The sequence below is a fragment of the Colletotrichum scovillei genome (genome assembly GCF_011075155.1).
Source record: "Colletotrichum scovillei strain TJNH1 chromosome Unknown Contig00012, whole genome shotgun sequence".
Lineage (NCBI taxonomy): Eukaryota > Fungi > Ascomycota > Sordariomycetes > Glomerellales > Glomerellaceae > Colletotrichum > Colletotrichum scovillei.
The window spans coordinates 909,392-937,003 of record NW_023336270.1 but is presented as its reverse complement, the minus strand read 5'-3'; the positions used below and the strand labels follow the sequence as shown (position 1 = coordinate 937,003).

The 27,612-nt window shown below is 50.7% G+C and overlaps 7 protein-coding genes across 7 annotated transcripts; 1 reads left to right on the top strand and 6 right to left on the bottom strand.

Annotated features, from left to right (window-relative positions):
• Positions 1 to 1,482: 1,482 nt before the first annotated feature.
• On the top strand, positions 1,483 to 4,158 carry HER10_EVM0002933 (glycosyl hydrolase family 31; the record flags this gene model as incomplete). Its single annotated transcript, XM_035472624.1, has 2 exons — positions 1,483 to 3,087; positions 3,139 to 4,158. The coding sequence occupies 2 exons, from the start codon at positions 1,483 to 1,485 to the stop codon at positions 4,156 to 4,158; spliced, it is 2,625 nt and encodes an 874-aa protein (XP_035326104.1).
• Positions 4,159 to 4,747: 589 nt separating this feature from the next.
• HER10_EVM0010063 (uncharacterized protein) lies at positions 4,748 to 5,749 on the bottom strand (the record flags this gene model as incomplete). Its single annotated transcript, XM_035479533.1, has 2 exons — positions 4,748 to 5,500; positions 5,651 to 5,749. 2 exons carry the CDS (start codon positions 5,747 to 5,749, stop codon positions 4,748 to 4,750), a joined length of 852 nt encoding a protein of 283 aa, XP_035326314.1.
• A 538-nt stretch (positions 5,750 to 6,287) lies between these two features.
• Positions 6,288 to 7,425, bottom strand: HER10_EVM0010826 (uncharacterized protein; the record flags this gene model as incomplete). Its single annotated transcript, XM_035480274.1, has 3 exons — positions 6,288 to 6,673; positions 6,755 to 7,197; positions 7,256 to 7,425. The coding sequence occupies 3 exons, from the start codon at positions 7,423 to 7,425 to the stop codon at positions 6,288 to 6,290; spliced, it is 999 nt and encodes a 332-aa protein (XP_035326338.1).
• A 596-nt stretch (positions 7,426 to 8,021) lies between these two features.
• HER10_EVM0003056 (serine carboxypeptidase) lies at positions 8,022 to 9,859 on the bottom strand (the record flags this gene model as incomplete). The annotated part of the gene is made up of 5 exons (XM_035472743.1): positions 8,022 to 8,266; positions 8,435 to 8,836; positions 8,900 to 9,191; positions 9,347 to 9,549; positions 9,622 to 9,859. The coding sequence occupies 5 exons, from the start codon at positions 9,857 to 9,859 to the stop codon at positions 8,022 to 8,024; spliced, it is 1,380 nt and encodes a 459-aa protein (XP_035326107.1).
• A 1,388-nt stretch (positions 9,860 to 11,247) lies between these two features.
• HER10_EVM0007702 (uncharacterized protein) lies at positions 11,248 to 13,065 on the bottom strand (the record flags this gene model as incomplete). The annotated part of the gene is made up of 5 exons (XM_035477248.1): positions 11,248 to 11,387; positions 11,447 to 11,730; positions 11,793 to 12,142; positions 12,192 to 12,862; positions 12,921 to 13,065. The coding sequence occupies 5 exons, from the start codon at positions 13,063 to 13,065 to the stop codon at positions 11,248 to 11,250; spliced, it is 1,590 nt and encodes a 529-aa protein (XP_035326238.1).
• Positions 13,066 to 18,202: 5,137 nt separating this feature from the next.
• HER10_EVM0012749 (dynamin family protein) lies at positions 18,203 to 21,459 on the bottom strand. Its single transcript, XM_035482135.1, has 4 exons — positions 19,545 to 21,459; positions 19,248 to 19,488; positions 19,117 to 19,179; positions 18,203 to 19,060 (listed from the first exon to the last, which is right to left on the bottom strand). The coding sequence occupies exons 1-4, from the start codon at positions 21,417 to 21,419 to the stop codon at positions 18,525 to 18,527; spliced, it is 2,715 nt and encodes a 904-aa protein (XP_035326384.1). The 5' UTR covers positions 21,420 to 21,459; the 3' UTR covers positions 18,203 to 18,524.
• A 658-nt stretch (positions 21,460 to 22,117) lies between these two features.
• Positions 22,118 to 25,324, bottom strand: HER10_EVM0009043 (uncharacterized protein; the record flags this gene model as incomplete). The annotated part of the gene is made up of 1 exon (XM_035478545.1): positions 22,118 to 25,324. The coding sequence occupies one exon, from the start codon at positions 25,322 to 25,324 to the stop codon at positions 22,118 to 22,120; it is 3,207 nt and encodes a 1,068-aa protein (XP_035326283.1).
• Between the last annotated feature and the right edge of the window lie 2,288 nt (positions 25,325 to 27,612).

Here is a 27,612-nt window from a genome sequence, read left to right as displayed (position 1 = left end):
GCGATTTTCTTCAGGCATCGGGACGTGGTCTTGGTAATAACGGCAGGGGAACTCAGCCAAGCTGGCTAGCATGCCGTCTTTGAGTCGCGAAAGGCTTGTTTCCGTAGATGACGCTGCGGCCTAATTCCCCCATTGGCCCTTTTCCTTTTCGTATTGCGCAAATTCCGATACGACGGCTCCAGACTCAGCTGAACCAACTTCACGTTTTCACTATTGACAAGATTGGCTCAAGTTTAATGTCATACATCACGCCTCTCAACTCGGAAATTTCAGCTCGTAGAATTTCGCCGTCGGACTACGGCACAACGCTCCAAACGCTAGGCCCCCACGCGTTCCGCGCATCTCTCAAGATGGGGGCGGTCAGCGTCTGGCGTGTCATAGAGATGATATGGAGACTTTGCAAAAGCGAGTAGCGGGGAGAAACCCGAGGAATGAAGCATCACGAGTGGCTGGAAGGTGTGGTTATCTAGTCTCTGGGTGGAGGTTATTAGCTCAACTCCCCACATGGAGACGGAACTATCCTCCGCGCGGGGGAAGTTGGGGATTTGTTGGGGGGAACATTGGGGACGACGGAAATATCGGTGCAAAAAACTGCCCCAGATTGTGCCCCAGAGTCTCCAGATTATGAGGTGAATCGCGTGAGTAATGCGGAGGAAGAGAGGCGGGACAATGCGGAGTTAGTGAACAAGAGAGAGGAGTTGAGAACACCTGGAGACTAAGACAATCAGACGAGAACTGGGACCGACTACGCGGCAACACATTCGGAGGTTGGCCGACACTGCTGCCCATTGGCCGTAAGGAGTCCGTCACTCAGCTTTCCTCCGGCTTGTTGCCGTCCCCCCGCAGCGGCTCGGCGGTTGTATTTCCTCTTTTGGGGCGGCATTGTCGTCGGCTTCTAACTACTTTTGGGTCGGCTCATGACACGACGCACCGCAGTGATAATCCACCACGAGTCAGAATACTACAACTTCATTGGTCTCGTGCCTTGAGATGACAACGATGGTCCAGCTTTTCCCCGTCCGTATCCTTGGTTCCGTCTGGGGGATGTGGATTTCGGGGTGGCTTCGGGGAACGCTGTTCTCAATTCTCCAATGACATGCTTGGGCTAGACGTAACTCGGGACACCATTCGCACGAGGTCAGTGGATTTAACGTTGTAGTCGTTGACTCGGATGCCGAGTCCGAGTCTTTCTCACGATGCAATTTGTGTTGCCAGACGCAGACAACGTTGTCGAATATCTTTCATTTAGCCAAATGTGACAAATACTGCGACATCGGAAAGCTTCAAACTTTAAGAATCCGTTCATCTGCACTGCTAGTCCAGAGAGAAAAGTCCCTTCCCTCATTTTCTACACAAGCAGCACCACAGAACTACCCTCATTTCCCCTCATTTTACCAAGAAGGGCATCCGGAACCCAACCCAGGCCAATTCATCAACTCAAAGTCGTGTGAGAACTTCACGCCGGTGTTCAGAACATTCAAGATGCTCCTCCAAAACGAAAAGATCCCTACTGGGTATGCACCCCAAGAGCTCAAGAGCGCTGCTGCAGCATCCTCAATACAACTCAAGTCCTCAGAAGGCCACCCTGAGGACTTCACCTTCACGTTCGAGATCGTGAGGTCAAACGTCTTCCGCACAACCGTCACCTCCGAGACCCGTCCTATCCCTCCCTTCCCCAGCGCACAGAAGCCAAGCGCAGACCTGGTCCCAAAAGACATCCAGATCAAGACTTCAGAAAAGTCACAATCATTCACCACCTCCGATGTCAAGGCTGTCGTAGAATGGTCAAACACCCCCATCGTCTCACTCTACCTCGGCCAAGATGACTCCGGCAAGCCCATCCACGCCGATCTCCCCTTCCGCTCCTATGCCGCGGACGGACCCGGCATCGCCCATTACTCTTCCTACAAGAAGCACACGCTTCACGTCGGACTCGGAGAGAAGGCGGCGCCAATGGACCTTGCGGGCCGCGGCTTCATCATCTCCGCAAGCGACACCTTCGGATATGACGCCTACCGCACAGATCCGTTGTACAAGCACATCCCGCTCCTCATTAACATCACACCGGAGGGCGCCGTCGGTATCTTCTCCACCGCCCACTCCCGCTCAACGTGGTCCATCGGATCCGAGCTCGACGGCATGTGGGGTGCCTATAAGGTCCATCGCCAGTCTCACGGCGGTCTCGAGGAGTACATCATCGTCGGCAAGACCGTCGCCGAAGTCGTGCACTCGTATGCCGAGCTCGTCGGCTTCCCTCTGCGTGTGCCACGGTACATGATGGGTTACATTGGCGGTGGCATGAAGTACAGTGCCATGGACACCCCGCGGGCCCACGACGCCATCATGGGATGGATCAAGAACTGCGAGAAGCACGATATCCCATTCTCTGCGTTCCAGATGAGCTCTGGGTACACCGTCGCTGAGCAGGAGCCCAAGACGCGCAACGTCTTTACGTGGAACTGCCACCGCTTCCCTGACCCGCGTGCCTTTACTCGCGAGGCGCATTCACACGGTCTTCGCCTGTTGGCCAATGTTAAGCCGTATGTGCTTGCCACCCACCCGGCGTACAAGAAGTTGTCCGAAAACGGTGCCTTCTTCAAGGATCCCGCTACTGGAAAGACTGCGGTGACGAGACTTTGGAGTGCTGGTGGAGGTGAGAGCGGAGAGGGAAGTCACCTGGACTTCACCAGTAACGCTGGATACCAGTGGTGGTATGATGGTGTCGTTGGACTGAAGAAGGTCGGTATCGATGTCATGTGGAACGACAACAATGAGTACACTGTGCCCGACGACGAGTGGCAGTGCGCCCTTGAGAAGACGGACATAATTCCGATTCCCGAGGGCCTCAGCCGCAAGGATGTCGGCATCTGGGGTCGCGCCATCCACACCGAGCTCATGGGCAAGGCTTCTCATGATGCCACGATTGAGAGTAAGCCCGAGGAGCGACCTTTTGTTCTCACGCGTAGTGCCACAGCCGGAACCATGAAGTACTGCGGTGCTTCATGGAGTGGTGATAACGTGACCGCATGGGAGTCTATGAGAGGCGGAAACTCGTTGGCCCTCAACGCCAGCTTCTCCCTTCTTCACGTAAGTGTTTCCGAAATCCTCTTCTTCTCAGGATCAGACTAACAGTCCCAGTGCTACGGTCATGATATCGGTGGCTTCGAAGGCCCCCAACCTACCCCAGAGCATCTCGTTCGCTGGATCCAGCTCGGCGTCCATTCTCCGCGCTTCGCCATCAACTGCTTCAAGACCAGCGAGGCAGACAACCTCATCGGCGGCGTCATCGAGCCATGGATGTACCCCACCGCAACGCCCATCATCCGCGCCACCATCAAGCGCCGCTACGAGCTCGTCCCCTACACCTACTCACAGAACCTTCGGGCCCACCACACCGCCGTCCCGCCGCAGCGCTGGACCGGTTGGGGCTACGAAGCTGACCCGGAGGTCTGGACCAAGGCGATCAAGGACGGCGACACGCAGTTCTGGTTTGGCGACGCATTCATTATCAGCGGTGTTTACGAACCTGGTGTCGATACCGCGAGGGTGTACCTCCCGAAGAAGGGTGACGGCAGCGACTTTGGCTTCCTCAACACGAATGCGCCGTATGAGCACTTTGAGGCTGGTAAGTGGCACACCGTGCTCTCACCTTGGTACAACTGCATTCCCGTCATCGCAAAGATCGGCTCGGCTGTTCCCGTGGGTAAGCCGCTCGACACCTCCTCGGTCAAGGAGGTGGATCCCGAGTTCCCGAACCAAGCCAAGGATGACTGGCGTGGCGTGGAAATATTCCCTCCGCCTTCGCTGCGCGGAGCTGCTGCCCAGGGCTCTGAGACGGAGTTGGGTGGTGAGGATGTGAAGGGTGTGGTTTTCGAGAGTAGCTGGTACGAGGATGATGGTATCAGCCGCGAGGTGCCTGCCGAATTCAAGTTCACGATCCGATATGAGATAGTTGATGACCGAATCTCGGTCGAGGTTAAGGCTGATGTTACAGAAGGCTCAAAGGAGAAGTGGAGTCCTCTGTGGCTCGAGAAGGGCGTTGATGTGCTGCTGCCCGTAGGAGAAGAGAGGACTGTGGTTGTGAACGGAGCCGAGGCTCAAGAAAAGTCCCTAGATGCCAGGGGCAGGAGAGTATGGAACGTGCCTGTTACATTGTAATAGCTATCCAGTTTCTTGGCTCCAACAGGATACAATATTGCACCATGAATTATGACGGCCCTTTAATTGACGCTGGTGTCCGGGATAAATCACTCGTAAAATCAATGCATCAATGAACCCGACAATAAACCTCTCCATTCACTTCACATGTTTGGAAGGGGTATTTCCCACGGGAAGAAGAGAATCTCTCAATGAGCATCGTAGTCTTATTGGGGGATATGTAATGTGGTATCGATGTTCCACGAGCCGATGCACCCGTTCTAGCTCAGAATCATCCTTCCCAAGTAACTATTGAGTACCTTTGTTGAGTACTTAACCAGCTCATGCTTGATTCATCCAAGTCCATCTCTCAACGATGAACTTCTGCAGAGTTGCAGCGCCAGAAGACCCGTTCCGATGTAATCACTCCCGATTCATGCCTGTGTCGATGTCAATCCATCCAATGACACGATGACAGCAGATCTGTGTAGTTGGGACACGGGCCCAGTGTGTAGTAGGAACACGAGCCTAAGCTATGAAAGGGATACGAGTCCAGTGCCGCTAGCTGTCGTAGTTGATGTGTCCATTGCATGCTGCAATGTGTGACGAGCTAGATGTACAGCGTCTCCAGGGACTTCAGACCGGAGAAGACGGCGCGCCATTTGCCGCTACGCTTCTTGCTCTTAGCCTTGCAAGCAACATCGATAGTGCGACGAGGGTCTTCGTAACCACTGTACTCGACAACAGCGTGCTGAATATTTTTGCACCAGGCTGATAGCTCAGATGAGACGCTCATTCTATACAAGGGAGCTTTCATGTGGAGGACGTCAATGGTTGAGTTGAAGGAGACCACGTCAGTGAACCGAGAGGTCTGGCGGTTGTGAACCTCGATGTCGAAGCCCAAGCCCTGGTCGGTGTCCTCCAAGCGAGGCATGCGGACCTTCTGGCGGATAGATTGTGCGATCTCGCGAGACAGGTAGTTGATTTGATTGTCGATGGCGTTGTAGTTGCCGATCGACTCCTCTTTGCCCTTGAGATGAAGCTTTGAGATTTCGCGCTCCTCTCTGTCCAGTCTGTTGCCGTTACCCTTGATTGGGCGGCGGTAGTCGTGGATGACTGCGTCGAAGTGACGAGGCTCGAGGTAGAACTCCTTCCAGATCATGACTTGGATTTCGCAAGGGAACCTGGCAAAGTAGTGGAAGCTGTCTGTTGGAGCTTGAGCTTCGACCTTGGCTTGGTCTGCGGCTTCGACTTGACTGTCGGCCTTGGCCTTGGCTGCAGTCTTGAGATTGGACATCTCGCTGACGGCGGAAGACTTCTTGGCAGACTTGTTGCAGCGACGAGCACACATTTTGAACGATGTCTGTGGATGAAGAGGGAATTACTGAGTAGAATGGGTGGATTGTGTAATGTGTGATGCTGACGAAGTCTGAAGAATGATGTGGGTATGTAGGATGGATGGATGGTGAATGAATTCTTGCGAATTGGAGAAAGAAAAGACAACTCTTTATACCTTCTGACCGGGCACCTTGCGGAGAGTGCGTAAACTCTGGACGCAAACCTGTGCCCTAGCTTTCGGTCTTCCATGGTTGGGAACTTCGCGTAAGTCCATTGATGGCCGCCAGGTCACCTAGGCCAGCCATGATCGTGGGCAAACCACCCACGACTTGCGCCAAACTCTTTTCCATCAAATTGAGATCAAAGGGGTAGTATTAACCCGTACATTCCAGATACTTACTCAGGATGCTTATGCTATCGTTTCAGTTATGAGATCAATGACGATAGAAAGGCCCATAATCTTTCCTCCTGAAATGCTAACAGTCTAAGCTCACGGTGCTCTTCTACTAATAGCTGCTTCCTTACTAAGTAGTCACTCGAATGATCATTCGAGATACAAAAGGAGATACTCCGAATTGTCCCAATAACCTGGTAGGATAAAGCGGGCGACTTGGCCGACTTTCCGGTGAACTCTCTAGCTGATTGTAACCTATACGACTGAGTTACCCAGAGTTTGGAAAAGTTTAATCTTTAAATGGACTACATTAACACCTTTTATAATTCCTTCAACCTCTTCGGTCTCGTGTCTTGCTTGGCGATCGGAGGGCCATACATAGTATGAGCTTGATACTTTTGCCCCTTGTCTAAAGTACTCATGCCACATGACGCATCCACAGTTCATTGGCTTTTGGGTTACCTTGGATATTGCGAAGGATTCCCTTCTCCTCGTGATCAGATCCAAGCCAAAGGAGATCGGGACGACTATAGTGCCCGCACGCGTCCAGAAACATCTTTGCCTCGATGATCCGATCCATGTCCAAGTCGGCATACAGAATACCCTCCTCATCTTCCGGGAGGTCATTCGAGAGTTTTCTGCCATCAGGTCCATAGATTGCGCAGCACCCGCCGCCTTGCTTGTTGTAGAGCTGTCCCGAATGTGTCTGCATCTTCTCAATCGTGTCTTGGGTCAAGACACCAGTGCAGTGCAGCACGAAACAGGAGCCTTCAACGGCGTATATTCGAGACATGCTTTGTTGTCCTAGTCCAGTATCAGTATCTTTTCTACAGCGGGTCGTCCTCATCGGCTGCCAATGTTACCATATATGTCAGCGATACTAACCTTCTGTCGTTGTGTTCCATAAGGTCTCTTCATTGTTACCCGGCATGATCGCTGGCCAAGCAGAGACATGGACTTGCTCCTCTTGGGCATAGGTATGGTACTTTAACAGAGGTTGAGTGTGCTCCCAGCAGTTAAGTTCCCCGACTTTGCCAACCCCCGGAACGTCTGCAACGTTGAGCAAGGATGATCCACTGCCTTCGCCGAAGATTGTTCTCTCAACGTGTGTAGGCTTGATCTTACGCCGGCTCATTCTGATCATTCCATCAGAACTGATATGCGATTGTGTAATGTACAGAGAATCATCGTCATTCTCTGAGTAACCGAGGTGAACTTCAATGTTGTTCTCTGCGGCAGTGGCGCAGATTCGTTCCATCTCTGTCGAGTCTCGCTTGAGAGAACTCTTTATGTATCGCTTGGTCATTTCAACATCAATCCCTCGAGACCTTTCGAACTCAGTCAGACGATTTCAATGCCGGCGAGGAAGGGCTTTGTATCTCATACCAAATCCAAAAGGGATAGCCTGGGATGAAGGTTTCAGGAAAAGCAATCAGCTGTGCCCCTGTCTGACCAGCTTCGGCAATAAGTTGACAGGCTTTGTCGACACTGGCTTGGAGGTCAAAGTCGATTGACGATGCCTGGACCAGCGCGACCCGAACATTTCGAGAAGCCATTTCTTGCAAGCCGGTAGGTATCTCGAAATCTCAATAGAAAATTCTGCTTAACTCGTCAGCGTTTAGAAAGCTGAGTGTAAGCCAGACCTGGTCCTCCCTGGATCGCCGCTCTTTTTATGGAGCTTTCGGGCTCAGATGAGGACATCTTGCCGTGGTCGTCAAGCTAGCCCTAGTAAAGCAACGAATGTGACCCAGGTATAAATGAGTACTTAGCAATTGGAGCTTTGATTGCTTTCTCGAAACAGCAAGTAATTCATTCTTAGCTTACGAATCTAGCGTTTGCCTTTCAAATGCCGAGATTCCGTGGAAATCTGTGGAGAATGCCCCTCATGCGGGTTGTTTTTTCGTCTTTGATGCGTCATTGTCCCAAAACAGCAATTTTGAGCCGATACAGTCTTTTTCGCTCGATGCTGGACATTATGCCGGCTACACTTACACTGTTCAATATTTGTTCAATGTGTTGGAAATGTCGGGTTGAGTTAGAATAGCCATGAAACATTCTCCTCGGGCAAACACATGTCCATCCTGCGGCCTATGAGTGAAAAGAGAGAAGGTTTATTACAAGGTTGCTAATTAGGGGACTAAATCATCACGATTCACGGCGAAGAAATACCCTTCTTCGCCATAGTCTGTTTGAAGGCTTCCAGGGCAACCTCTGGTTGGTAAGCAGGCACTTCATGACCCGCCTCATGAACCCTTAGCCAACTCAAATTCTTGATGTTCTTGTATTCTCCCATCTTCTTGCCGTTCATGGTGAAATCTTTCATCTCTGCCTTCTCAAACTCCTCACCACCGATCTTCTTAGCTGCGTTGTAGTTGCCAATGTAGTTGCAGATGAAGTCTAAGAGCAATGGTCAGCAATGTCACGGAAGACGCCACGAGGCCATGCACAAGACTCACCAGCATCACCAGACCAGATCAGAACTTGAACGTCCTTCTTTGTGATATCTTGAAGCTTAGTGAGGAAAGATCGCTGACCTGGGAGCATTTTCATTAGCTTCAAAGCTACTTAGGTCGCGGCAAGTACACTTACCGTCACCAGTCGAAGTAAACTTGTCGTACGGTGCTTGAGGGCACTCTTGATACTCGGACTTGGCGCCGATCGCCTTCATGACCTCAGGCTTTTTGATGTATGCCTGATAAGTTCCAGGAGGGAATTTGTCGTCCGCGGCTCTGACATCATAAACGTTAAAAGTCTTGGCCGCTTCGATGGGTGCCTCAACGGCTGCGTAGCACGCATTTTCAGCGGCCACGCAAGCTTCGTTCTGTCCCTCAAGACCAGTGCACTTCTCCATCGCAGGCTTGCAATCCTTCTCATAGGCCTTAGTGAGCTCATCAAACTTGGGCTGGTCGATGATCTTGTTGTATGTGTTGTTCACCGCGTACTCCAGGTAATCCTTGTATTGGACAACTGTCACGCGTTGTCAGCATCCATCATCTCAAGTTAAATCAAGGCCGTGAAAATTTCGCATACCTGGGTCGATCCAACCGTTTCCGATACCGAGAGCGACAATCTTGATCTTCTCGCCCTTGACGGTGCCCTTGTCGATAGCATCATTCTGAGCCTGGAAGTGATCGATGAACTCCGGGCCGTAGTGGCCGCCGTACGACTCGGTGAACAAACCGAACTCACGGCCCTTGTAATCCGGAAATTTGCTGTAGAAAGATTGCATCAACGCCCAGACTTTTGGCGCGGCCTTGACGGTGCTATCTGTATCACTCGTGCCGTAGCTGAAACCGGCTCCGATTGGCTGATCCACATAGAGCTTTGATGGGCATGCCGCCGTCAGCATGGAACATGGGGTAATAGCATTAAAAGACAATGTGAGATGTGCAGAGACAGCACGGCAAGAGGACGAGCGCGGTTGTATTAAGCTTGTGGGGCCGTGTCAATCACACACCGGGACGGACGGAGACTCACCATGTTGGCGACATTGTTCCATGAGTTGGGGTTCAGAATGGGATCTGCGCCGGGGGCCTTGTTGAAGGTGCATGGCCCGTTTTCTTGGAAAAGGCCGAGCATGGAGCTGCAGCCCGGACCACCGTTCAGCCACAGAGCGACGGGGGCCGTATTCGCATCTTTGCGAGCTTCGAAGAACCAGAAGAACATGTTTTGGTCGGTACCTGCGGTATCTCGTCAGATTCTCTGCCTTCATCGCAAGGATGGTGAAAGTTGAGTTGAGGAAGGAGACTTACCGACGTCGAAATAACCAGAGTATTGCTTGACGCCCTTGGTCGTCTCGCAGATTCCCGAGTCCTGGACGTATCTCGTTCTGGAGCTTGTCGCCGCGTGCTCATAAACCGTGAAGTTCGTTCCCAAGTCAGACATAAGGCTATAGGTCCTGTCGACAGAGTAGCTCTTGGGCGTCGCCAACGCAACAGTGAGGCTGGCCAGGCCTAGAGAGGCCACAGAGCAAGGAAGCGTAACTCTCATTTCGGCACCGCTGCTTCGACAGATTGGTAGAGACGGCAAGAAGATGTGGTTGAAATAATATCAGATCGCTGCGGGAGTGTGTGAAGATCTAACGTTGCAGGAGGCGGCAGGTGGATGGTATTTGAGCTCAGCTCGATGTGTGGGAGCACGGCTTGTGGAGGGTGTAGCGCGGGGACGCCAAGGAGGACAGTCTTAGCCGATCTACGCAACGAGAGTTTGTCGTACGGAGACCTCTAGGCTATAGCAGCCGCAGCATTTGCTACTCAATTACTAGATAGGCAAAAAACACGCGTTCTCGGAGTCGGAGGTATTATTAAACAGCCAGAGTTGCTTCGATACGACGCAAGAAGAAACAAAGTCTGTAGGCTACTGCAGCGCGCCGATCGCGTCTGTCGGCAAACCTGGTGTAAAGTTCTCGGGAGCCGGCAGATCGAGTGGATCCCGCCGAGAGGGATAGACCGCAGTTCGAAGGGACATCGCCAGCTGGATACTCCTACAGCAGCAGCTGCGTTCAGTTTTTTCCCTGTTTAATGGTGGGTTGTGCAGTAACATGCAGCCGCCCGTGGTGTAGCCTCGGCCAGACTGTCTCTCAACTCGTCGGGTGTTTCGTCCGAGCGCGCCATCTGATCAAAGGGAAACAAAGTCAACATTAGACACTGTTTCGCTGGCGAACGGAACGGTTCGCTTCCCAAGATTGAGCCTCATTTTCAAAAGAGAGAGCGCTAAATTGTTCGGCAAGCTTACAAAACAGATAATGAATTACCTACTAGAGTCTAGAAATCTTTGAGTCGAAAGAGAAGAGCGTTCAGAAGTAAGTTGGGGATGTGAGATGAGGTTCCGCAGAAGAGTCTCGTGGAAAGTTAAGCCCCTGGCGGCGATCACCAATCATGAGAGCCAACGCTAAAATACGGTTATCTGCACATGCCGCCTTGCGGTATGTTCTCTAACATCAACAATTTAATTGGAAGGCGCTACAATCTAATGCGAGGAAGATCCCTACGCGTTCCAAAAGTCACCCATCACAACCATTTCCCTTCTGACGTTTAGGAACCCTTGGGACGTTCTAAAATATGCTGAGTGAAAACTTGATCAACAGCGTATGATGCCTAGTTGAACCTTCGTGGGGCGCCGGTGGCAGACTTTCGGAACCCTTGAATCCGTCCAGTCACAATCACGATGAGCTAGTGAAGTAAGGCTGTCTGGCACCCACGCATCGAAAGCCACGCGATCTCAGCAAGGTCACGAGTATCATAGAAAGACAACAGGGATTTATTACGGTCAGATATTATCATTACTATCCTTCTCACATACCATATACTGACCCCGTTTCATGTACTCATGTCATGCGATCGTCGTGAAAATATTTACAGAATGTGCAGATCTAGGTCTCAGACCTTAGATGGCTTTTCTTGGACAACCGGCTGCAAGTCAGACTTTGCGATGCTGTTCCTCTCACTGTCGCTGTCGCTAGGCACCACACCATTGTTCTCCAACTCGGTGATCCTAGCAGTCTGTTCGCCTCGCCAATCTGCTCTGAGTCAGTTTTCCGATCTTGGTGTCGCGTTCTGTATGTGGTGATGAACTTACGTCTTGACTTCCAGGCTGGGACGCCAGCAGCAAACATCTCATCAATCTCCTCAAGAGATTTCCTAGACATCTCGGGCATGCAGAACCAACCCCAGACCAGGCCGCAGGCTGAGATCGAACCGTAGATCAGGCCGACTCGGGAACCAAGGTTCGCTGGTTCCTGCAGCAAGTAGGGCAACGTGAAAGTTGAGATAAAGTTGCAAAGGTTAGCAGTCAGCCAGAAAAGCATGACCGACTTGTCTCGAAGTGTAATGTGGGGAATTTCGGTCTTAGTAAGTTGCAAACTGTATAGGATGTCAACAAAGTTTCTCGTGGTCGCTATGCACGTTGATGAGGGGCAACTTACGGGCCTCCGAAAGACACGAAGTGGAAAATGGGAAACATCATCGTCAAAGCAACGATGCCTTTGTTAATATCGACTGTCGGGTGCGCAATCGTACCCAGCCCACCCATGACCATGAGAACTGCTGTTTGCATGAAGCCCATGTACAAGAAAAGCGGGCGGCGACCGGCCTTGTCGATGATGAACATGAAAGTGATTGCGGTTGCAAGCAAGAGGCCTCGTTTGACCATGGTTGCCATGAAAGGGTCGATAACCTTCAAGCTTTTCAAGAAGATTGTGCCGTACAAGTTGGAGAATGATGCACCTGAAAGTTGAGCCAGTGCAGCAGCGATGAGGCCGTTGACGGTACGACGCTGCAATACGCATTAGCGGATAGATTCTACCGTTGAACAAGTTACTCACCAAGTTCGTGCCCTTAACCAAATCCTTCCACTTTCCAGTGGTCTCGCTTGTGTTGAGGGCTTCTTGAAGAAGCTTGGCTTCCTTCTCGGCGTCATAGTTCGGCATTGCTCCGTAAAGATAGTCAAGGTTTTCAACCGCCTTGGCGTAGTTCCCCTTCCGAAGAAGCCATCGCGGTGATTCGGGGATGAGAACCCAGAAGAACAAGGAAAAGGCCGGGAAGATGAAGCCAATGCCCACAGGAATCTTCCAGCAGTTGTCGTCCTTGATTTTGCTCGTAACGTCCGTGATAATTGACGCAATGAATGCTGCGAAAACTCCGTTTACACCGTAAATGGCCGTGAGTGAGCCTCTAACAGCTGCTGGTGCGATCTCGGCTTGGAACATCGGGATGAGAAACGCCTCCATGCCGACGTGGAAGTTCACAATCATTCGGCCAGCGAGTAGCTGATTGTAACTTTTTGCAGTGTAGACGATGATTGTTCCGGCCATGCAGACGATGTTGGTGAGAATGAATACCAGCCTTCGGCCCCATCGCTCGCCAATCTGGGCTCCGCATATTACACCGACAGCATAGACGAGGAGAGGAAATGAGTTCATATAAGCCAGCTTGTTTGATGTGAACCCGAAAGCCTTCTTAGCTGGGATGTAGTCGCCGAACCGTTCCTCAAACGCTTAGAGCCCATTGTCAGCTAGTCCTTCCTGGTTCTCATACCGAAATGTGATACTCACGTGTCATGGCCTGAATGGTGTTGAGTGTTGATCCTTCATATCCGAATGTAAATACACTCATGCCAAATACCAAGGTGACCATCAACAGATTAGATGTGATGTGGCGTGTCACCTTGTAGTTGTGACGGCGGAGGAAGTCGAGCATGATGGGCAATCTGTTGTTCGTGTCCAAAAGAAGGAATATTCAAGACCTGCTCAATTACTTTAGTCTCTTGTCTTGGCAATTGCCGTTCGCCCTCGTGCGAACTAAACAACAAAACCACCCGAAAGTGGGCAGGGAGGCTTTCTCTTTTATGAAATGAAGATCTATCTCCGAACAGGAGGCGAATGGGAAAGTCTGGTGGATGGTGGTCTTACACCTCTGGGACTCACGGACAACCAGGAAAACCCAACCCAAACCCTCAGACCCCAGCTTGGGGCCTTGAAGTTGGTGGTGCGAGCTTAAACGACTCCCGTCGGATGCCGTCGGGGCATCACGGCACCACCAGGACGCTCTGTCCGCCAAGTGTACTACACATCGTTTCAATTCAGGCCGTCTCCTTGTTCCTGAGGCAAACAACATCCCAAATTCCATTCTATATGACGGTCAGAAGACGCCAGACCTCCTCTTGCCATTGTCGAATCAGACCTGTATGCGCTGATCATGGCAACCAAGTACCAGACGTCTTCCACGACGTTTCGGTAAACTGGAGACCTGGCCTGTCCCCCTACCCTCCCTTAACCCTCGCGCCTCGCGACCCCTCTCTCCAATGCTTCTTGGACAAAGGGGTACAGGCCTTGCCTTGATCCTTTCCGGGAGGCCCGCATGATTCAACTGATCATTTCCATGCAGATGCGATTTGACGGGACCGGGCCGTATGTATCGCCACAAGTATCCACGCTTGAAAGATACGCGGGGTACATTAGTACCATCTGAATTTGTCTTGTTTTTGAGTTAATGCCGAGAAACGCATCTCCAGCAGAACCCAGCCAAACTTACCCAATCCCACACTCTGTGGACGAGGCTTTGCCAGCTGCAGCCAGTACAGGTCTGGCAATGAGCCAAGCTGGATTTTACTCCAAAGTCTACACTGCATGCCAAATCGTATTTCGCGAGAACGACTTGGCTTCTGTCGTCCAGACTTCTGGGCCACCACGGTGATTACTACGCAACCCAAATGCATCTCTAATGGTTCCGGTACTTGCCACGGCAGGCTCGGGTTTTAGCTCTACGGCTCTAAGCGCCTCTGAATTCATAGGCTTGATGAAATTTGAAGCCGGCCTACCCACGGAGAAAGCTCATTTCCTCCTTTTCCAGTGGCCAAAGTTTGATGCATTTATGGGACGAAATCAGCCCCAACAGGAAACCACACCGATGCGCAGCGTCACAGAACGCCGACTCTCCGTCTCAGGCCCCCTTCTCGGCCGACACAAAGATGAGAAGTCTAGCCATACACCATTTTCACCACCCACCATTAGTAGCAATCGATATTATCGTCACTTAGTATGCCATTGAGGCTGGCATCCACACCAAGAGCCTCATTCTTCGAGATCGATGTAACCTGACACTGAACCCGTGTGATTAGCAACCCCACGCCTAGCTCGTCAAAACAACGGCAGTGCATGATTGGAAGGGTCGCAGTAAGATGTGCCGATCCGAGGTCGTACCGGTAGATCTCAATAGTACCCAATGCGATGTTGCACGCGGGACGTTGAAGATATCCGCGCGCATACGATACAATAAACTGACCAGATACAGCCTCACCGTTTCCCAGCGCTAGACCTTGATGTTATCCAGGGCATTCATCTCGGGAATCTCCAACAATTGTTTCGGTCTGGGGATCTCGCCTTCGGTAAAGAAAGCCTTGACCTTGTCTTGCTTGTCTTCGAAGAGGACGGATAGGTGACGCTTTGGCCCGCCGCGAAACGTCTCCGCGTTTCGGCGTCAAAGAGGGACTACCCGGATTCGGGGAGCTCGTGGCTCCGCCTGCCCGAGCCTCGTTAGCCAATGGGTTTCATTCCTTGATCGCAAGTTGTTACGAATCAGAAGAGCTCAGCGAGGCTGTTGTGGAATTATCGCTTGTCGCTAAAGAAATCTGTCATTATCCGGGGCAGAGCTCAGCGAGGCTCGTTGTGGACACCCATGTCATCTCGCTTCCGCTTTGTGATATTTTCTTGACCCCATTGTTTTACTTCGACGGGTACTATGCTGATGGATTCAACCATTCATCTCGTTGTAGCCAGGCTGCAATGAACCGTCGGAAATTGAAGATGAACGGCCCCCATCTACATATCCTGAGACGCTACTGAACGTTTCCTATGGGCGGGAAGCTCTGAGGTCGTACGACGAAACCTGCAGAGAAATTGGGTGACAGCCACTCGAAGGGTTCAGGTTGTGATAGACGGGAATACCGATGAAGCTCAAAACGCCGCATGTCAGATGAATATTGAAATCTGAGCTACTCAGAGGCCAGAGGTGGCCTTTTCGCGTGGGACCTGACATCGTGATCAGACGTACTAGGATACTGCGGGCACTAGGAAACACTAGCCGCATCCCTCAGCTTCCGCGGCACACGAGACTAGGCTAGAATGGAACAAGAGCACGAGGGCGCCAGGGATACTCTAGGTAACATTGCAGGTGTCAACGATCAAGGTCCATGACCCCGCGCAGATAGCCCGTGTATTCCTGCCTCTTGAGGGTGTTATGCTCCAAAAATGGCACGGGCACTGTCTTGAGCGATGGCCTTCAACAGGGTCTTCGCGTGTGTACACAGCATTTGAACCAAGCTTTGAATTTTTGACACTAACAGATACCAAGCAATCTTGGCAGTTGCATCTTAGAGGCCCTGTTAGAGGCACTCACTAAAATTCTCTATGTGATTTTATGTCTGTATGAGAGAGTCTCACATGGGCTGGGGTTCTCAGTCTACATTCGGAAGTCGGAATTCTTGGGTTACGAATACATTGACGCAAGTGAGTACGATAGTACGAAATGGGCTTACGACATTGTCCGTGAAGCTACCTGTCAGTTGAATTCCTTTCTAACGGTGAAATTCTGGCCATGTTTTCACGCATGGCGTCGTTGGGTCGACCAAGGTAGATCGTAGGTACCCAATGCCTGCAACGTCTGATGCCAAGCCAGAGGGAAACATGTTGGATCAGAACCCCACTGCCAAGACCTTTGCAGCTTTCCATGTGGAGGTCAAAGAGCTGTCATTTGGTGACATCCAAAGCTTCATCAAAGCAAGCTAGCACTTTCCCACATCCCGCTCTTGGCTAAAAATGGGGCTTCAAGTGGTTGCTTCATAATCAAGACTACGGAAACATTGTATCGGGATCCTATTGTCCAGAACAGCTCCTGTGGATCATGTCTTGCAGAGGCGAGTGTCTCCCGCGCGTTTGATGACGAGAGGTAGGACGGAGAAACAGCCCAATGAGGATATTTCGACAAGCTGTAGCCTAGCAGATTGATCATGAGAAACAGCTCCTGTTACCCGTGGATCATCGTCAGCCTCACGTTTTACCTCAATGTCGGGCCAAATGAGCGCTTCTCCAAGGCCGAGGGATGATTTCGACCACGTTGGACACCACATCTAGTCTATTACCAGAAAGACTAGATCGTCGTTTGAGACGATCGCACCTCGGACACACAAAGAGCTGGCTCTGCCACCTCTACCTCGTCGTCTCACTTCACTGCTAAGAACTTCGCTCACATCAAACAACTGATTCTAAACAGGATATGACTATGCCAAGGTCGTCCATGATGGCCAACGGCGATCAGTACTTATCAGGCTATATTGGGCTGTGTAAACATCAATGAGATGATAGAAGCGGAAGTAATCGGATTGTTTATTTCGATTGCTAATGCATCGATCGTGTCGATACTTTGCAAATACTGATGTTACGGTTGGTGTTGGACGTCGTAGTGCTCCCTAGTACCGTCCTTCAGATGACCGCTTTGCCAATGACTCGCCTGCTCAATGCGACGTTGCAAAAATGGGATCATTTCTTGGCATGAATGAAGTGTTGTAGGGGATGAGGATCAAAAAGCTTTTCGGGAGGTTTTCCAAAGGTCAGGGAAAGGGGAGCAGGGCCGCCACACCGTAGACGGGAGTCTCATCACAAAGGCAAATTTTGCAGTGTGCCTGGTCTCATCTGATATGTGATACATCAAATGACTTGTGCGACGGACCTGACCCCGACCTTCAACTTGACGTCACGTTTTTCAATTTCAATGGAAAGCGGCAAAGAATAATCCGAAGATTGGATTTACCGTTTTCCATTGGCCTCTTTTCGGAAGTCGGTGTCTTGGGCGAGGCCGAGTGTGTAGAAGGAAAGGCTGAACTCGCCCGGGCTTGGTCGTGATCTAGAACCGGTTCCGATTCGCCAATGCTTTTTGTCTATGGTTTCAGCCCACCGGGACGACGGTCATGCTTCCGGTCTATGCTCAATAACTATGCGTAGTTCCATCGTATTATTGCCACGTTGCCCAGCGCAAAGAGCCTCTTCATGGTGAACATCGCGACTTTGGCCTCATAGTTCGGATAACCCGGCCGGATGCCGTCGAGACGGATATTACGGCTGACAAAGATGTGAAGATTTTCAAAGTGATGTCAATACCGAGACCGAGAGTGATCGGTGCGTTGAGTCCCAGGGACTGAGTTATCCTCAAATGTCAAAGAGCACGAAGAAATAATTTAGTTAATCCAAGTGAACAAATTTAAGAGGCCCGGAAGACGGATGCAACGGTTGACCGGCTTCTTCAACGCCCTCATGTCGTACTGTATCGACGGAGAAGAAAATTCTGAAAATGTCTGACCATAACTTTACAAGGCAATGACGGCCACAATCCTCAAGGTCGCATCCCCGGCCACAATTCAGACAATTGCTTCAAAGGCATACAGTCACGCTTATGCGTGATTCTACGTTTTCAGGCAAACTAGCTGGCCCTGCGATACCTTATATAAGTTTCCCAAAGGCTTATGTGCGAGTTGCAAGCTCGTCGAAAATATCTCTTTAGTAATTCCCGTTAAAGCTTTTAAGCTCTTAGACAGGAGCCTTAAAACTTCAGAAGGCCAAAATTCGACTATATCTGGGGCCATGCTGACAACAAAAGGCGTGCCATGAGACTTCATATTGTGAGAGTAGGCAGTGGCTCCAGATCAACTCTGGATACTTTGAGCACAATGGCCTCAGAGGGACAGGAAATATGACTCTTTTCCGCCTTCTCTTTTATTTCCCTTTTCTCTTACTCTACCTATTTGTATCACAATGCTGGTTGCATGAGGACAGGTTTGTTGCTACTGGAATTAATTCAGCTAACTATGGATACCAGATCTGTTCTCATAAGAAAAACTGCACGATGGCCAGTTGTCCAGTGGTTAGGAATGCGAGAGTAATTTATAAGTTGCCAGTCTAATTTCTTCAGGTGAAAAGTCCCTGAAGGTCTCCGAGGAACAAATGTGACCAAACCTTTCCCTCCCGCCGTAAATCTCCCCAGGCCTTTCATGGCTCGTCCATGGAGCAAGGGGAGCATGCAGCATCTTCGGGCTGCTGTCGAGTATGGCGGTTGCCCCTGTGAATTGTTCACGGTCTTTCTGTAGGTCAGCCGGAGAAGAAAGCTTTCTACTGCATCGATGCAAAAAGGCCGGTCTTCTCACCCTGAACTTTTCCTTTGCTGGATCCGAATGGTGAAGTCACCGCGGTAGGGTTTTGAGACTCAAAGTTGAAGGGACGACTTGGGCTCCCACTGAACCCTCCGAAGAGAGGTTTGCTTTCCTTGACTTCTAGCCCTCCAAAACCGTTGTCAAAGCGGAACGTTTTTGGATCCTCTGAAGATCGTCTCGATGTCCCGTCTGTATTACCGGAACTTGAATGAGGCTGAGTTGGGCTCGGATCCAATGCGGTGCTGGTTCTGTCATTGAACCCGGCGGTTTTCTTATACGTATTGCCCCGGAGTCCGCTATCCTTTGTTGTTAAGTTCATTTTATACTTCTCGGCAGTTGGCGCATGGCTTCTGGGGGGAGGTAATTTGACCACTAGTCTTTTCGTCTTCTTAGGTGGGGTAGAATTGACCAGCTCGTCAGATTCCGTGGATGGTCTGACGATAGGAATTGCCTTGGGTTTGGGTGCTGGGCTTGATCGTTGGTGGTGAAGTGTAGCTGTCATCACCAGTCAGTATTAACTCTAATCATGAAGCGATACAACACTTGTTTACCATTTGTAGACAACAGTCCATCAATTTCCCGTTGAACGCTCTTCGTGGGACTAGTGGGTTGAACTGAGAAAATTGTCATTGAGCCATTTTCTTGCTGTCTTTCAATTGAAATGGCACGGAGATATGCTTACCTGTCACGCCTCTGGGCCTATATCGGCGGCATTGATCTAGACCCTGCTTGAGAAGCTTGATATCGCTCTGTAGCTGTGTGCGTCGCACACGAATTTCCTCCGACTCGGCCGCGAGCTCCTCTAACCTTGTATCATCCATTGCGTTGACGTCCTTTGGTGTTAGAATTCTTGGAAGCTCTTGAATGAGACAGCTCTCTAACGCAAGGTTGATCAGGTTATCTGTAAATGTGCGCAATGTCATCTGCGCCAAGTCAGTAAGCTTACGACTCGTTAAGTTAACAAATCATCATAACTTACTTCGTAGAAAGTTTGCATTGTTTCTATGGCCCACCCGGTCCCAAACTCAGTGCGTCGATGTGGGAGGTCCGTTCCCGTGCGTTGGGAGCCTTCCGAGCTGTCGTCGTCTGAGTCATCGTTGTCGGAATCCTCCGAGGCATCGTCCAAGTCACGATCAGAAATCCTGCGATCCACAGCTTCCTGAAAGTCAGCGTCAAGAGGTAGTGCGTATCCCTCTTGGATGGGTCGAAGAAGCTCTCGCAACTTGTTCTCGAGGATTTCCTCCTTTGCGTCAAAAAAAGGATCGACGCAAGTCGACAAAATGGTGGAAGTGGTGCTGCAGGTGCCCAAGGGTCCAGCTACGTGCTCAAACGCCTGGTCTACGAATGCCTTCGCAACAATGATGACTTTCTTCAGGTGTAGCCTGGCGACGGCCTCCCAGGGCTTCGATTGTCTCTGAAACAGCTGCACAATCAAGGTCGTGTTGGCATATCCGGGAAACTCGGTACCCTGATTTGCGGCCGCTTGCCGCTCCAATTGAGTGGCCATCTCTGACCAAGTAATTGGTTCTGGCATGGGAAGGTCGTATGGATGCTTTTCGAGAAACTCTTCAAGATGTAGAGGCATGGTCCTCCGTCTCTTCGTTCCAGAAACGCCCGGGGAAATCTTCTGCAATGACCCCTGCATAATTAGGATGTGACGAATGGCTCGGTTGAAATTTCGCAGGTGAGAGCGTAACTTCCGATCAGTCCCATCGAATCCACCAAAGAATGGATCACTGTAATGGCCCTGAATGCCGTCGCGTACAAGTCTCTCGAACTCTCCCGCAATGTCCACGAGATACGCTCTCATACTTGCAGCACTGGATCTGGCCTGCCCTAAGCGTGCGAGCTCAGTCTCATTATCAGTCAGCTTTCCCTGAATCTCTTGAAGAACACTTGGAAGGTTTTTCTTGATATGATCATGAAGGATATGGCTGAGGCGTTTCCGCAGAGCAGATATACCTCGGTGAATTACCGGTATGGACGCCCAGGATCCGGATTCGAAAAATTTTCTCTCGACTACGTCCCGAGATTCAGCATCTACCTCTGATATACCGTAGTCTGGAAGGTTGCGCAACACATGCCATCCCAGTTGGAGGTTGTGAACAGCCTCGCGGCCTCTAACTACTTGAAGGTATTCGAGTTCGTCTGGTGATCCTGGGTGGAGTAGATCTGGCTTGGTAATGACCCCAAGCGTACGTTCTCTGGCAGGGTCATGTTTCGCGGCCTCTTCTAGAACTCTCTGGTTGGCGAGCTGATTACTTGCTGAAATGACGGCGAGAATGATGCTGTTCTTCTTTTCCATGTAACTCTCTACCAGCTCCATGACCGTTGTTCTACCCTCCGCTGACTGCTTTGCTGTCGCGGTGTGGAAGATTCCAGGCAGATCGACAAGGGTGAGAGGGTACAAGTTTGGACCCTCGACCTCCAGACGAAGAACGTCCTTGGAAAATCCTCTGTTGGAATCGGTGAGGCCCATGTGCTCTTTGGCGGCCGCAACGACTTTTCCAATGTCTTCCCCCTCAGAAAAGTCGACCCGTATTTCCTGTGCCGGTTTAACATCGTTGTGGAACCGAATAGTTGCCTTGACACGTCTTTGGGTGCCGTTGCGGAGGACCAGCTCTGTGGCAAAACGAGTGCACAAGCCCGAGCTAACCGGGAACTTGACATGCGAGATGGCCTCAAGGACAGATGACTTTCCGGATGACTGGTCCCCCACGACAATGATTTGGGGGAGATTGACGATCTTGCCGATTCCAAGCGAGGAAAGCTTGTCGGTTGTGTCGAACAAAATTCGAGTCTCGACAGAGTTCAACTCATCGAGAGCTCCAGCATCGAGGGTAGCTTGAGACATGTTTGTAAGAGTCTGCCCAAGTAGTTGCAAAGAGCTATGAGCTGCGGATGACTTCGGTCAATATAAGTGAAGATTCCGCGGCCAGTAAGGAGATTAAAAGAAAGCCTGATTTTCAACAACCCCCACGGTCGTTGGACTTGTTGGTTGGTTCTGTTGGTTCATCTCCGGAGGGGGCGGCGCAGCTCATGCATACTACCCAACCATACAACGCCTGACACAGCTGAAATGCAGGAGACCTAGTCCAAGCCTTGAACAAAAAGATACCGAATTAGTGTGGATTTGATCAGTTGCTCCCCATTATAGCTTGCGGTCCTTGTTAGACGGCCCGGCCGGGTTCCGCATCCATCCTGGATCAGCCCCAAGGACGCCATCTTAGTCCGCATGTTCCGAGCTCATGTGAACTCCAACCCTGGCGGCCCCTCTAGGCGCGCGCCAACACCCTAGCTTGGCAAGGCACATTCGAGCTTGTTGGTTGTAGTATTGAAAAATTTACCAGACGGGGGCTTTGCAATTTGGAACGTCACGTGCAAAAAGGTGCTCAGGAGTGAAGTTTTCAATGGGCGTGATTTTGTGTTCCTCGACTTTGTCTCTCTACAACAGAGAATAGCTTGGAAGTGTTAGGCACTAACGCTATATCTAGTATGGTCTCTCACATCCTTCATACCCCGATTCCCTTCGGCCACATTTCGAGGCGTTGCTCACCAGGCAACTTTGGCAATGGGGCCTTGCGGGAAAAGCCTTAAAAGCAACTTTCGAGTTTCATCTGCGAACAAGATGCCCAACGCCAAAGGTATGGGAAGGAGCCAGAACTCAATTGGAACTGACGCTGTACCGAAAAGCTTCTGGATTCCAGGAACTTCTGTGACGAAGACTGCAATAGCGAGACTGATGATGGCGCTCGCAATAAGCCACGGGTTTCTTCTCTTCTTAGTGATCGGGTCTGCCTGAGCAATACTGAGTCTCCGATTGCGGACCGCGAGGATATTACCCCACTGAAGGAAAACCAACGTGACGAAGTAGACGCATTGACCGGTTGCATTGAAGCTGGTCAGCTCATCGAGCGTGTACCCATGGTAGCCCTCAGCATAGCCCTCAAATAAGAAGAAAAGCTCATGGATCGGGAAGCCGGCATATTTCCACATGTAGAAAAAGAACATTGAATGAGCGCAGACCGTTTCCATGAACCCGGTGAACAGATATGCTTGCGCGTAGATTTTGAGATTGATGAGGTGATCTCGCTTCGCGTTCCGAGGGGGTAGAGATAGCAAATCGAACTCTTGCTTCTCCATGATGAGGGACAGAGAGAGAAACAAGTCGGTAAAAACACAGATAACGATCATGAGAAAGACGCTCAATGGTAGAGGGACGCCAAAGAAGACGTTGACAAGGACCGGCCAAATTTCGGACCAGCTACCCGCAGGGAGGAGGTAAGCAATGACCTTTTGCAGGTTCTGAAAGACAAGACGTCCGAGACGAATGGCTTCGACGATAGAGTCAAATTGGTCCATAAGTACAAGGTCTGCTGCCTCGATCGCGACGTCACTGCCTGTGACGACAGCTACTCCGACGTCAGCAGCTCGGAGCGCCGGAGCATCATTGACACCGTCTCCAGTCACCGCGACCACATTGTCGCGGTCGCGGAACTCGTTGACGATACGCAACTTCTGCTCAGGAGTCGTGCGTGAGAAGACTATCTCCTCATACTCGCACACAACGTCCCAGTCTTGAGTGACAAGCCGAGCGATAGACGTTCCCTCAAGAAGAAGACTGCGACCGTTGCCAACAAGGCGCTCATGTCGAAGCTCTTCAGCCGTAGGTGTCATGCCCCTCCTGATGGTGTCGAAAGTGTCGGGCTCCGATGTCGTGAAGATGCCAATATTGTGAGCTATGGCGGCGGCAGTGACGCCATAGTCGCCAGTAACCATGAAAAATCTCGCACCAGCACGTCGACAATTGGCGACAGTCCACGCAGCCTCCGGTCGAGGAGGGTCAATAATGCCTAGAATACCCACGACGGTGAGATTCTCCAAAGCCTTCATTGCAACCTCGTCGCTAAAGGCATTGGTTCCAGGAGGAAGAACAGTTTCCAGTGTTTTCTCGCAGATGACGACAACTCTCTCAGCATTCCGTGACAGTTTGTCCTGAATATCCTTGAACAACATCTTGGCATTGCCGTCAAGAGCCTCGATGGACTGCGTTCTCCCCGACCAGAAGCTGGCACAGGCGGGCAAGAGAACATCAGGTGCACCCTTGACAAACACGCGAAACCGATTGCTCTTCTCCACAGTGTCTTCGTGAACCAGTGTGAGCATCCACTTATTCTTCGAGTTGAATGGAATAGAAAACACCCGTGCGGAGTTTGACATTATCGCATCACTGTCTCGAGCTGAAGCCGCGAATCTGAGGACGGCCACATCGGTCGCGTTGCCCTCGGCTGTTCTCTCTTGAGGAGATAGATGCATAGTATCCGCTCCAAATGAAGCATCGTTGCAGATCAGAGCAGCCTTCTGAAGTACAGAAAAGATCGCGTCAGGCTTTTCCTCGTTGAGACCTTTGTGCACATCGTCGGGTGAACTGAGAGGCTTGTCCACGAATGCTACAGAGTTGACAGTCATCTGGTTCTGCGTCAACGTTCCAGTCTTGTCAGAGCAGATGACATTGACACAACCTAGGGTTTCAACAGTTGAAAGACCCTTGGGCAAGATGTTAACCGCCTTCATCCTTCGAGCAACCATCATTAGGGTCAAGGCAACAGCCACCGGCATGCCTTCGGGGATAAAAGCGACGACACAGCCCATGACATTGTTCAGCATCTGGACCACGTTCATGTATGAAGGGTGGTCCCGCTTCAGCCAAGCGATCCAGGCCACGAAGATCAAGAGTGCCAGGAAGACCGTGAGAACGACGATGATCCGAACAAATCTCCATATCTCTTTCTGGATCAGGGTGGCCTTCTCTCCGACTTCCGTTGTAGCCCGTGCAACTCTTCCCATGACCGACCGAGCACCAGTCAAGATAACAATGCCGACGCCGTGACCGTTCACAACAGTTGTACCCATCAACGCAATATTACGACTCTCGAGGAAGTTCGTATCGGTCGAGTCAATGGCGCCTTCAACCTCGTCGGATTCACCAGTAAGTACGCCTCGGTCGAATCGGATATCGCCGGAGTGAGAAAGAAGTCGAAGATCGGCTGGGACCTTGCTGCCGGTACGCAGGTGGACTATGTCACCTTCCACGAGCTCAGATGCTGCCATGCGTTTGACATCACCATTGCGCATGATGAGAGTCTCCGAGGGAAGGAGGCTGGTGATGGACTTCATCGTCTTCTGCGTGGACCAGTCTTGAAAGGCGGAGAAGCCGGCCTGGAGAAAGATGACGATAAGAATCAAGACAGCCATTGCAAGATTCTGAGCGGAAGGAGGATCGCTCAGAGGCTTCCAACAGATGAAGAAAATGATAGCTCCGATCCATAGGACGGAACAAAAGCCACCGAAGACGTAGACGAAGAGCTTCTTGAGGTAGTTGGCTTGTGGCTCTGGAAGGGTGTTGGGTCCATTCGTCTGAAGACGAGTAGATGCTTCTTGTTCGGAAAGTCCTTGGTCTGGGGAAACACCCAGTTGCTGGCAGACCTGGACACCAGGAAGGGTGTGAAAATTGAGCTCAGCAAAGTACTCATCGTCACCTTCCTTGGCCGCCTTGAGGTCATTCTCTGCATTCGCAGTTGCATGCTGAGATTCCGAGACATGAATTGAAAGAGTTCGATAGCCGATTTGAATACCGAAGTTTTCCGAAGTGCTCTGTCGACGCCGTCTCGAAATAGAGCTTGCAGCTGAGCGTGCTGATCGAGGACGATTGGCGCTCTTGGCGTTACTATTCGGCCGGCCACGAATGTCGTTCCCCATCTCCTCGTCTCCGTGAAAGGATATATGGGCATTGTGACTACCCTTGGGGCGGACAATCTCTGCCGACTTCTTGCGGTCTTCCATGGCAAAAATGAGGGATAGGTACCACAGCAGCTGTACGTCGTGTGATGAGAAAGACAATGCACGTAGAGGTGAACACCAGCGATGCAAATAAAATGCAATGCAACAATGTCTGTTGTACCGACGAACCAGAATTTCAACCCGAATTTTTATACCAGAGACGCCTTCAATCACGCCTTGGATAAGCTGCCTCCCCAATATCACTAACACGAGCCCTGGAGAGCTGGGTGAGAATGCCAAGAAAAATGCCTCATACAATACAGGGGACACGCCCCTTCTCCCCTTCGGACGCGGAGGACATCCATTACGTTAAAATTACCTACAAGCTTCAATTTCCCCATGGGAAACGGGCGCAAAGCCTCCAGACAAGAACAACGCCGTACCAATCGCCTGCCAAGAAATTTTGACGTCTGGTGGCCAACACCGAATATGGCAAACCGAGCATCATGATTGTAAATCCCTCAGCCGTGATCTCACATGGGAACAAGTCGGTGAATGTGCCCCGTGATCCTTATCCATGGGAACTTCTGTCCTCTAGCCATTGAGCCTTGAACCAGGGCCAGGAACCATGGCGTTGACACGAGAACCTTGGCCTAGTACCTCACCTCAAGTTCCCCTCATTCTCCTTCACAATTCTCATGTTGTATCCTATATGAGTCCTAAGGCCACTAATAAAGTATTCTCAGGTCAATAATAACGCAAATGGGAGCCCTCCGACCAACTTGGGGCTGTTTTGGTAGCCCTCTGAGTCGCTTTTGCGTTGCCAATCAGCCTTGGTTTTTAGTTACACGTCTGCCTAGAGGGACGAGAACATCTGTCGCCGATCATTTCTGCCAACACCAACGCCACAAACAACGCCGAAAACCCAGAACAGATTTCTAATTTTGATACGACTAACACTTTCCGGCATACCTCCCTTCGCCAATCAAACCGTCGTTGGCGAGGATCGCTTGCAGAAAGCTCAATACAGCCGGCTGGCTTGCTCCGGCGAAAACGTACTTGGTGTGTCTAGAACACTTTTCTGCTTTAAACATGGTAGCCTAGCCCCTATGCGATCACATACCATTTGTCTGAAAGTACGTGTACGGATACGGCGTTGGCCCAAAGTCGAACCGACATAATGGCCAGGTTCCTGGGAAGTTATCTGGATGAAGTTCGTGTTGGTCCAACATGAGCCGAGGCACGGGTCACTGTTAGCGTAGCACCGAGAGTCTCGCTCTGCGATTTGGCATAGTCAACCTTAAGTTTCCTTCCAACACAGTCAACCGAGTTAGCAGTCACACCTTGCGAGCCTCAATCCACCAACTGCAGGGCCGGACGAACATGCATCAGGAGCAACTTCACAGAGGTTCATCTCCCAGTAATGGATAAGAGTGCACGTAGCCTTTCGTACTAAATATCTAATGAGAATACGACTCATAGTCTCCGCTACGGCACAGGCTTCTATAATTGAGCAAAACCATTTGTCCTCTTTCAGTGCTGGATACATTGACAGTCACTTACAAGGGCTCTAATTGTGCCCGCCTCTTATTCTACGGTTCTGCCACAGAAGTATTCAACCCTGAATCTTGGTAACTCAGAAGACCTTGGCATTGTACGTCTTTCTCTGCCATACAACTATAAACATCGAAAATGGGATGACGGGGATGCTCACGGTCAGCCCTAACATCGGGTTTCGGAAAAGATCTGGCGCTAATAAACGCAAAGCTTTGCGAACAGATCAGGCCAGGAGAGAACAGACCGCAACTTCGCAGACAGACAGTTCATAAAGTGAGAAGAAGGGGTGACTAGCATTCTGAGTACGAATCCCAAGCATGTTTCTTTCTCTCTCAGCCCACTACGGCTTTACCCAAGAGGCTATCAAGATGTTTCACACCATATGAGACTCCCTGTCGTTACACAGGTTTTAAGAATACCATTTCCAGTGTCACTTGATGGGACGACAATTTTACTAAATTGATTGACAGGCTAGACTGTTTTATTGGTGAATTATACTCTCTCAGAGCTTCTTCTCTCCAACAAAGTTTGCTAGTAACTATGGATTGGGGCAAAACGTTCCTATATAGGCATACTATCAAGTTGGTTCTTCGTCGAAGCTAGGTCTTTGTCAAATTGCTTCCATTTCTCTTCACAAATACGAAACTCTCTTTCGAGTTCCGCCATCTTTCGGGAGTCATGTTTCCACCGCTTTTTCTGTTCAGTCAACT